The sequence below is a fragment of the Lolium perenne genome, chromosome 7 (assembly GCF_019359855.2).
Source record: "Lolium perenne isolate Kyuss_39 chromosome 7, Kyuss_2.0, whole genome shotgun sequence".
Classification (NCBI taxonomy): Eukaryota; Viridiplantae; Streptophyta; class Magnoliopsida; order Poales; family Poaceae; genus Lolium; species Lolium perenne.
Window position 1 is genome coordinate 174,727,740 of NC_067250.2, and position 11,557 is coordinate 174,739,296.

Sequence of the window (11,557 nt, forward strand, 5' to 3'; positions counted from 1 at the left end):
CAAACTAGTGTTAAGTTTGGACATCATTTATTTCCTGTCCCATGAAACGTGTTGAAAGCTTGTCTAAATTTGAATGTATCTAGACACTAAGACACTAAATAATGTATAGATACATCTAAATTTAGACAAACTTCCAACATATTTCATGGGACTAAGGGAATATGATGGATGGTGAACAATTGTTTTAGATGAGCCACCCTCATGAAATTGCATGTTGCTTCGTTTTTCAAGAAAGATGATGAGTAGGATGAAGATGAGGACCTTGTCGTTTCACACCGATGGAGATTGTACCTTATCTACTACCTTTGCCTTCCTTTAAAAATGCTGATAAAAATAAACACCGGTTATAGATTTATACTCCTCATACCACGTTCAATTAGGAAAAACTCAGAAATTGGCACACACACCATCACTGTACACAATTACGTTTTTTTGAGAGAATTGTGATTCAAACAATTCTCAGATAAAAGGTCGCATATCCACACAAAATATAAAATACCATTGATAATATATGTAACCAGATGGATTTTTACAGTGCCGGCACTCTGCTATACACACATATTCCCATTCCTCGGGCTTAAACGCATCTCAAAAGGCAAAAAGAAACAACTCACCAAGGCAAAGTTAATATAAAAACGCAAGCCTCACAACTAAAACATGTGCGACCATCAAATTGAAAGGAATAGTAAGAGCACACCTATGAATTGAATGAATAAGGGGAACCTATAACAAAAAGGAAAGAAAAAGACTCAAACCAAGAAAACCAGGAGAGCTGGTCCAGGCGACATCAAAATTGTGTGCTGCATGGCATAATGGTCGCATTCTGCGCAATGACCCAAGAGCTAGTTACCATCAAATATCACTTTGGCTCAAGGGATCTTGAACGATGAATTTGAAGCTCAAGATGGAGCTAAAAAAGATGAAGCGCTATCTTCATTCTGTTCTGCTTCCACTTCGGAAGCTTGCTAAATGCTTCCTTTGCCATTCCAAACTTCTCTTTGAACTCAGCCGAAGACAAATAGGTCTGCATTCAGATGATTTATTCAGAGAATTACATTTCGGGGTTTTGCAGTTAAGTAACAGAAAGTACTGAAAATATCCTATGTTAATATTCACCTCACGCCTGGTAACATCAATTTCAGTGACAGGCTCAGCAGCTGTAGTTTTCAGGAGATCGTATGGGTATATCGGGAGCCCCTCATCGTCTTCAGGCTCATTTTCTTTTACATCTTCTGCAATAGTGAGAGATTCAAGCCTACCAGCCATGCTACCAATGTTTTCTTTTGCATCCTCCTCTTGTTTTGGCTTATTTGCATCCTCCTCTTGTTTTGGCTTCTCCGGCACAGGTCCATCTAAGTTGTGCAGAATTTTGCAAAGATATAAGCTATAATAGTTTATCTTTTCTATATCTAATCACATGCCTGAATTCTTGTACTTGCAATACATACCTTCTACTGATTTGGGAGCTTGAGTAGGGCGATTGGAGGAACCGGTGAGATCCGCAATCACAGATGACTTGGAAGATGTATTTGACAGATCTGGTGTGGCAGATTTAGGGTAAAGTTTTTTAACTACAGGTGGAGGGGTGGAAAGATTTCTGCTGTTTGCACTTTCAAAGGTAGAAGCCAATGCAGTGAATGCTGGAGATCTTCCTCTAACACGGGCACGGTCAGGGCTAAAGGACATGCTTCTAGAGCGCTGAGGTTCTTGTCCAGTACTTCTTCCTGAATGTACCGGTGTTCGTCGTTTTGGTTTCTGATAATGCATCCAAATCAGCAGGAGATTTACTCAAAGATAAGTCAGATAACTGTAGATAATTACAGTCAGACCAAGGACACAGATATAACTAGACCAGACACAAAGACTACACCGTTGAATGATATAGGCATAAATAAAAATATTCACAACTTCACAAGCATGGCAGAAGAAGTGATGGGTGACTCGGTATTTAAGTTCAAATGTGTTTGTTGGGTTCATTAGCATGAGAAGCAGCAATAAAACATGAGCAGGTTATACATGTGGGTATAGATATATGTACAAATGCATGCATATCATACATTGGAGAGGTATTGCAATTAATCAGCACAGGAAACAAGAAAAAAAAAACTACTAGAGAAAAAATTATAAGAAATGTAGTGCACAATTTCTAAATGGTAGAATATCATAAGATAAATAGAGCTTGGACATCTTACATCCAAAGCTGGAGTGCCTCCGCCCTTCACAATGGATAGCTTCCTCTCGTACGAATTGCCATGCATCTACATTAGGGGGGGGAGCAAATATGACACATTATAAACCAAACAAGGAATGGAATCTCGTGTTCTTACTATACAGAACGTAAACTGCTATAAATAGACATTCACAAACAAACAGCTCAATATGTTCATCCAATGGATACTCTACTTACCAGTGATTTCGATGAATCCCATTTGAAGAACCTAGTGAAAAAAGGAGGCTCGCTTCCTTCCATCACTATAAAAATCGGTGTCTCATGAGAGCGATTTTCCATCAGGAAATCGAGCTCAAGAAATTTCTGATGCAGTAGTGAGAATGGTAGTGAGAGATGAAAAAGAGAACATACGGCTTCTAGACTGCTTCTGCATAGAAAAAATAAATCCTTACCTTCCCAACATCCAGAGCTTGCAATCTTACTTTAACGTCTACCTGCTGGCCAACCCAAACAAATATGTCTGTGTGACAGTCCAGAATGAAAAGATCTTCTGTCATCAGATCATCTTGAGTGAAGTGGTATATTTCTATTATCTGCTCAAATAGGTCACCAGCTTGATGTTAGAATTAAAAACAGATAACATGGTCAGAGCAGAAAGCACAGTGCTCAAAATGGATCACGATTTTATTTTCTTACCTTCAAATCACCTTGATGACCCCAGCAGGTAACGTAAGCACAGTAGTAGAGCAGAAAGTGGTCAGACGATATTTAAAATGTAAGGTGGAACTAAGTAGATTCTGTAATTTTAATGAAATGTATAGTTTGTAATTACCTTTGGACAGGATACAAGAGAAGAGATGGGGATCACTTTCATTTCCCCTTCCTATTTTCTGGCTTGAGTATTCAACTTTGCCTCCAAGTAAGCTCCAAAATTGATCTGTTTCTGACCCTTCCTTTTGTGACCTAGATTGCAGATTTGGCTGTATAATGAAGAAAGAGAGTGCCAGAAGAGATATTATGTCAAAAGTAGATCCGGTAAGCTACAAGGTACAACAGTAGCCAGTAGAACAAGATGTTTGAAATTATGACTTGCGACTCAAAATTAACAAAGAACCATGTTCCTGACTAGCAGGTTCAAATGTTGTAACATGCATTTTGTGTAGCACTGTAGTAATCCCCGTATGGACTATTTACTGAAGAGTCAAGACTCCACAGTTACACAAACCATCAATATAAGTTGAACACGAACTCTAAAACTACATTTGCCTCGTCAAGGTAGATTGTTCCATACCTTGATCACGTCTAATTGCCTCTCAACTAACTCTTGATCTAGTGCAGTAGTAAGGTTTCCAGTCCAAGTGAACACACTGTTTCCATCATGTAGAATGTAAGAATAGGATGAATTCAAAGATGAAGCCACCTAATGGAAGAAAATAGAGATCAAGTTAGCTGGCAAGGAACATCATATGTTATGAAATCTCTGCTCTAACATAGATTCATGAACATAAATGTGACTAAACTTACAGAGTCAACTTGAACTGCTTGCATATTTTCTGGCCCTGAACCTTGAATACGGAAAAGCGCAAGTCCATCTTCAGAATAAGTGTCATCATTCACACCATTCTCGGCAATGAATTTCTTGTATCCAGAGCTAAGACCACCCTGCAGTGAAACTAAGAAAGTAAGTACTGATGTGTTCAGCCGAACGTAATGATTCAAATTAACTTAAGGTCACATGGAAGAAGATAACCTTATACACTTGGAAACTTTGAAATATGACAAAGAACTGAATCGGTTCTCTCCCCTCATACAGGCATGTCTGCAAGTACCAATGATAAATCAAAGAAAGCACAATGGGCCATGTCTGGTTTCTTAAGCTAACATATACAAAATCAATGTGTTACCTGGGTGGCCTGAAATTTTGCAGACTCAACCATCTTCCTCGTAAGTGTAATTGCGGTTAACCTGTCCTCCTAGACACAAAAATGAGACTTTTTAATGCTTAAATTTTTAACATTTAGTTTAACATAAACTCTAATAAGCGTGAGGATATACAAAACACCACGTCTTTCTCCAAACAAGATAGATCATTGCAGTTGCTAGTTTACCAATCAAGAAAAGGAAAACATAAGTCGCTTGAGAAGTTGAGATCCCTAAAATTCCTAGTTCTTTGTATGCACTTCGTAAAAAGAAATTGCAAACTGGAATGTCAAAACTATCTACAGAAACATAGGTGATTGAATGTAACTTCATAGCCACCGTTGATTATGTGCATAAGTATTACCTCTATACTCTTCTTCCCAAACCAAGTTCCAACAAGACATTCATCCTTATCATCTCCAGGATACATATATTGAAAGATGTAGCAGTCGCCAGAGTAAAACTTTGATTGAGCAGAGGATGACAATAGAGTCTTGTCCTTATCATTTACACGCCAGACCTGATATCAGATACAGAAGGAGATACAACAGCACTAATCAGTGCACAGCCGCTGAGCATACAAAGGACCACATGCATTAATCCCGTGCATATTTTGGAAGACAAGAACAACATGCATTAATCCTGTGCATATTTTGGGCTTGCTCGGAAGAAAATTTCAATGTAGCTGGATGGGCATGTGGGAGTGTGTGTACCTACTGAGTTGCAGTAATGATTTCTCACATGTGCAAAGGCTTAGAGGGTATAGATTTATAAGAATTCAAAATTAGGAAGACCAAACATGAAAGCGTTTGGAGGGCTAAAATATTCAAAATGTATCAAAAATCTCAAGAGTGGCCACGCACACAAGAGGATGGCACAAGAACTAGTGCTCATAATTATGAGCCAAATGGTGCAGAATATACCTGCAAACTGCCCGTGCAATCAATATAGGGTTGTGGTTCTTCTTTTGCAGGAGCAGCTTTCATCAAGCCCTTAACATTTAAGCCCTGGCGCTTGAGGAGAGCTTCAAGGAAAAAAATGGTAAAGTTAAGTTGAAAAAGCTCTCATCAAAGGTAAAAAGAAACATTGAAACCTGTAAATTTAAAAACAATAACCTGCAACTTTGCCTCGTCCATCCTCCGATGACAATTTCAAGTCAGGTGTTTGTGGCCACTCCTTAAATTTTGACTTGAACATAATAGTCTCAAATCCCTCAATCACTTTGATGACATGTGTTTTTGTTCGGTTAGCATCAGAGAGCAATTTCTGCATAGGCAAATAACTAATAAGCATCAGAGCAATATACAGTTCAAGAAAAAAATTCAGATAAAAAAATTATAAATATTTCTCTAGAAATTTCATGCCTTTCCTAGGGGAACTCCAAAATAATTAGGAATACTTGATAATCTGTAAGGAACTGAAGGAACCAACATGCTGTATGCAAAACGAACAACCTTGTCTAAGGGCCTTTTTGTTTGGGCTGGTTGTGGCTGGCTGTGGTGCTGTGCAGGAAAAGCTACTTTTCTGAGTTGAACTGTTTGGCAAACTAGTTGGCTGTTGGCTATAAACTGAAAAAATATCTAAAATACCCCTTATTGCCCCCAAGAATATGTATTTTTGCTGATTTATGTAAATAACATGGATGAGCAAATATATCATTGTCAAAATTAATGTATACCTTTGTAATTATATAATATAAATAATTCATCAAATATAACTTTATTCAAAATAAAAATATAGTTTTGCAATTACTTTGAGGGCAATTTATTTGCACTAGCAGAAGCGGATGGTAATTAAGTTAATGGGTTGTTCTAAAAACAGTGAGTTAAATAATCAGAATGCGTGTTTTCACATCTTTTCCAGTACCACGTACAAGTTTTCGACTGTCATGCATGTGTTGTGGTGACGCTACATTTCACGTTTTCTAAATCCATCAATCATTTTCTATGTCTGTCCGTACAGCCAACAGGCGCGCAACAACATCATCCATCTGCAGCAGTACTACACGCAGCAGCAGACCATACACGACGGCAGTCCAGGAACGAGCGGAGCAGGTTGACTCGGTGGCAATTCGCAGTAAATAAAGAAAACTATGAGGGCATGGACCTGTACCGGTTCGGTTTTGAGTGTCAAAGCTGTGGGAAGCCCCAGGAAGCACCTCCCGAGGTGCTTTCTCTCACGCGTGCAATTCGGAGACCGGCTTTGGAAAAGCCTAACGCGAAGCTAGCCTGTTTGTTTCATTTGAGCTGCTTATTTCTGTGGAAAGCCAAGAAAAGCCCAAACAAAATGGCCCTAAGAGTGCCAGACCGTTCCTCTTGAGCTTTGAAGCTTCTATGCATTATTTTTACTTTTACACTTCTATAGATGTCGGAGTGAGTGCTCGGGGGGGTTTATAAATTTCCTAGCTTTTTCAAGCATTAAATATAGAAAGTTTGCGACCCTTGAAATTAAACGACTGCTGCAGCTATATGAATTCAGCCAGTAGAAGCCCACATGAAATAAGAATTCTACCTCGGCAGCTTCGTTTGCACCCTTTCGTTCCTGCAGAGATGTAGTTCTGCCCGTCCAAAGAAACAATTCAGCACCACAGTCTAACAAGTAACACTTGTTTGTCTCAAGTAGTTCATGTGCCAAGGATTCATAATTGATAGAATCAAGCTTTCCTTGGTTGAAGCTGAAAAGGTAAATACTTTATAAATTACTAACAGATGACTTATTCACGTTGACAAATAGACAGTAGGTTTTGTGTGTACTGAAAAATCCCAGTTAATTACCAAAGCAGCTTCAAAGTTGTTTCCTCGTCTTTCTCATTACTGTCCACAGGTGCCCTCCTGGGTAGAGGGGCAAAGCCACCAAAAAAACCCCAAAATTCACCAGCTTCAGCATCAGCCATCATCCGACCATCCTCTATGATACAAGTACAGAGTAGTTATATCAAGGAATTATGGTGTACAATAACACGAAATGACACAGGACCCTTAGGTAAAATTGCTTACCAACAGCGGCAACTTCACACTTGCCCTCGTGGAATGTATCTTTGATATACTGTACAACTTCAAGAGCTTTTGCTCGCTCTTGGATGGATGAGTTTGAGCCATTGAATTGGAAAATTTTAGACTTCGTGTCCAGAATAAATATGTCATCATGGTGAAGGGACGATCGAGCAAAAGGAACCTGTTTGAGAATAGCAAATCTAATCAAAACATGAATAGCTAACCATTTTCTTAATAAAGAAAACAATTAACATAGATAACAAACCTCTTTAACATGAACAACACGCTTCCCGCTGCAGACATACAAACGGGTTGCATGCTCCTGCTCGTTGACCTCAACATGCTTGAAACCAGATGCCACTCCTCCTGGTTGTGGCATGATGCATGGTCTAAAATACGAGAGGAACTTCTCGGTTTCATTGCCTTGTACCTCTCGGTATTGAACAGCACGTCCTCCAAGGGCAGCATCAAGCTCTATCGTTAAAATTGCTGCAGTTCCAGCTTCATCCTACAACGGACGGAATTGGATTTAACATTCTTTTTAAGAAGTGTATAACCAAATGATGAGAAATTTACCTGACTAGTATCTCTACCAACCCAGTAATGAATGTCATGTCGAAGAGAACCATTTTTTAAGGCAGTTGTCTGTAGGAAAGGAAAAGGAACACAACAAAAAATCGTAGCGTGAGTTTAAGGTTTTGACCATTATGCAGTTAATTCCAAGAATACGGGAAAAAAATCTCATTTTAGAAGCATGTGATGCACTACAATTAGATCTTCAGACAATCAATGACAAATGAAAATATAGGAAAAACTGTTTTAGCACATGTTTAGCAGAACTTCACACCAAAATTCTCATTTCATATACATATATGAATCTGACAACTACCTTTTCTCTGAGAGATAAAGTGCAAGGAATTTTAGGAAGTCAAGTGCAGAACATACTGTAAGGCTGTAAGCTATAGTATGCTAATATGAGATTAAGGACTGTGATATCAGAGTACACATTGGTGTCATCGCAGCTCTTTAAGTTTCCTAAAATAATAGGAACGCAGTACATAAGTTTTTTTGGGGGGGGAAACTGGAAGCCTTATACTACCCCCAACCTCTGCATCAAGATGCATACAGCGGACCGCATCAAGTACGGAATGAGCAGGTAGATAGTATATTGTAGTGCCTTAGTTGCTACGAAAAATATATATTTGAATGCGGATTTTACTATTAAAGAAATGTGGTATACTAATACAGTAAATAATAACAAATAGTAAGAGGGTGAGGGCATGCATCTACAAAGTCGGGTGCTTTCATACCTTCAAGATGATGTACGAATCACCCATGAAAAATTTCCCATGTGAAGATGAGGGAATAGGAACTGGCTTGAAATCCTCAATACGCCATACTTCCAAACCTCTGCAAGGTGTTAAAGATAACATAGGTTGTACGTTGTAGCAGGAGCAATACCATCATGGAATGGATATTTCATAGAGATCACGATTTAAATCACCATGGCAGTAATTATCTCATCCTTAGTCCTTACCCATTGTTTGCTCGCTCTTTACTCCAGTTTTATCTAAAGTGCTATTTACTTTAGTTGCCATTAATATATGTATTCATGTTTTCCAGGCCACGAGCATTGGCTTGTACTCCACAGTAGATGCCTGCGGTTACCATATTCACATCTCAGGATGATTGGTACATGTGCACTTGCAAACGCATAATCATCTAAAGCACCTAATTGTTTAGTTTTACTCAGACTCACAGGCAATCACATTTAAACCAATTAGGTTTTGAAGACCAATTATTTGATATGGCACAGTTGGCACTCTACTGTGGACCAAATGTAAACCCAAAATTTGGCATTTTACCAATCATAGTGGAAGTTTTCCTATCGGACACAATGGTCTTAAATCATAAATTTGTGCTTAAATTAGGACGTTTAAGACAAAATGCCGTAAGGAAAAGAATTAAAACATAATATTAAAAAGTAAAACATAAGAAAGGATACTCTTTTTGCCCAGCACCACGAAAAGCTGGGTCCAAATCCTTCATTGAAACCGACATCTTCAATGTAAAATAAACCTTTGTCTAATTCTTTTTGAAAGATGGACTAAAAATATGCTGCAAAAAGGATAAACAGATAGGTAGTTATTAGGAAGGGAACAAATCTTCTATTCCTTTCTTACGAAAAATAAACTTGGCAGTTTGGTCAATGAATAAGACAATGTTTGGTGCTTCTTTCTTCTTATCAGATTTTTTTTACAGAGTTCATTGATCCTATGGTAGAATTACTACCGACACAAATGACAGAATATAGGTATTCTATGATCCTTAATGGTGTGACGCATCACATATGACACACAAATCATAATATTAGTAAGATGCACTACATATTTCCATGTCATAAAATGTGCGCCAGGAGACCAATATATATGGTCAATACGTACTAAGAAATTTATAGAAACACTGGTTGACCATAGAACAGATTTGCAAGAACAAAATACATCGAGCCATTTGGTCTTCCAGGACTCCAGGACTCGAATGCCGAGAAGAATTGTGAAATCAGCACGGATTCAAATATGCTCCAACCTATTCTATCCACAGAATGGTGAAAGTGAATGCTGGTACAAATCATCATAATAAGCTGTTACTCCACTACAAGCTAAATAAGTACGCAAACCAAACTGGCATCAGGGCACAAATCTGGATCAAGCGATGGGCTGTTTGCAGGACAAAAGCAGGGTGCACAGCACATTGAAGCATTCGTCAGCTTCCTTATAGGACACTACTAGTATTAATCAAACCACGAAGCTTAACCATCACGGATTCCCCCAAACACGAGCCAAATTACGGGAAATGCCAAGCTACGGGCGCAACTCTGAGCCCAGAGCCCCAGACCACCTAGGTACAACCAGGCGGCCGCATCCCTCTGCTCATCCTCGGGGCAAGTTGCCATCCTTAGCGACACCAGAATCAGGAAGAAGGCCGTGGAAGCTTACCGGCTCCACTTCCTGGCTAGTCAGCCAAGAAATTCACGGCAAGAAGAAAAAAGCATACGCTGCAACACACACAGAGAGAGTTAAAAATCAAGGGCTCCACGAGGAAAACCTGGGAGGCGCCCGGGGAGGGAGCAGCGGAGATCGAACCGGAGAATTCTTGGGGAGGAGATCGATCTGCAGCGAGAGAGGGCGGGGAGGCGAGATGGTGGAGTAGAGGGGGGAGGGAGACGAAAAAAGGAGGTCTCTTGCAGGAAGGCTTGACAGAAAGGAAAAGCGGCCAGAAGTGAGGGCACTTTGTTTTTCTGTTGTTTGCGATTGAGCCCCCTGAGTTCTTGCTATCTACATTTTCCTTTGTAGAGTCTGACACACTCTACTTGGGATTTCTTTACTGTATGTTTTGTGAGGATTTTATTTAACTTTTGAACCAGATATCTTGAAAAAAAATAGAACTCACAGATGTGGCATGTAGTTTCCCTGAAAATATTTTAGAGCAAATACTTCAGCAAGAAAGTAAGACCAGAATGATTTTCTTAAATTTATCTTTCTTTATTTATGACCCAACAACAATGCAATCCTTCGCTTCACATTATTACTGATACTCCGCCCGTCCATAAAAACTGTCAGGATTTTACTAAGAGAGTGGTATAAATTTGAGCTACGAGCCTGGCACTTATTATGGATCGAAGGGAGTATGTTTTTCATCTTCATATAATAGTATTTATATTTTTTCCACCCAAATCAAATGATCGAATGGCATTCCAGGGTTCACGGTTCATTTTGTCCGACATAACTTTTCCGACCTACTTCTAACACAATTTGGGAAACATGTTTTTAACCAGTATAAGGTGTGGTTGTGGAAATATACCATAGATTAGGGAAACCATTGTTCACGAAGAAGTATGTCTGATGAACGAAAAAAATGTGTGGAAGAGATAAATTAGCTCAGTTTTATCATAAGAAGCATAATCTGAAAGAAAGATATAATGGATTGTTGCATTTTTTCAATCTAAAATAAACTACTCCATTTGAAATGCCAAAACATCTTTTATTAATTATAGTAAAGAACCACGGTAGTTACTTAAGGTATACATTTCATTGTTGGAAACATGGGTGGACCCAATGTCCCTAAAGCCCGAGCGGTCGAGCTTAGGTTACGTCATTTGCTGAAGTGGTTTTGTCTTAGAATTCTGGGTCCATCACCAGTTGAAAACATAGAGTTGTGAGGTGGTCCTAGGGTTCCTCTCCTGCCAAAACGAAGATCTACCTTATGCATGTCCTTCTGAATTTCGCTGGAGTGTTGAGTTTCGGAAGGCTTCGCCGGCGAATGTACAGTGCACCGTATGCCTGGAGTTTGCTGGATCGGTAGGTATTCGATCGTGCTCATTCATGCTTTTATCCCGACCATTTTGTTCTGAAGGGAGCGGCGCGAAGGTCTATTTTGTGTTGCTATCATATGACATTCTGGTATCATGGTGAAA

The 11,557-nt window shown here is 39.2% G+C and overlaps 1 protein-coding gene across 1 annotated transcript; it reads right to left on the reverse strand.

Moving 5' to 3' along the window:
* Positions 1–478: 478 nt before the first annotated feature.
* Positions 479–10,350, reverse strand: LOC127301111 (villin-5). Its single transcript, XM_051331328.2, has 23 exons — positions 10,189–10,350; positions 9,089–9,201; positions 8,394–8,493; positions 7,660–7,728; positions 7,349–7,591; positions 7,087–7,264; positions 6,865–6,997; positions 6,602–6,764; positions 5,206–5,356; positions 5,014–5,114; positions 4,455–4,610; positions 4,075–4,143; positions 3,921–3,989; positions 3,695–3,832; positions 3,462–3,590; positions 3,003–3,150; positions 2,867–2,877; positions 2,623–2,763; positions 2,408–2,533; positions 2,193–2,258; positions 1,449–1,755; positions 1,117–1,352; positions 479–1,024 (listed from the first exon to the last, which is right to left on the reverse strand). Exons 2-23 carry the CDS (start codon positions 9,142–9,144, stop codon positions 911–913), a joined length of 2,904 nt encoding a protein of 967 aa, XP_051187288.1. The 5' UTR covers positions 9,145–9,201; positions 10,189–10,350; the 3' UTR covers positions 479–910.
* Positions 10,351–11,557: the final 1,207 nt, after the last annotated feature.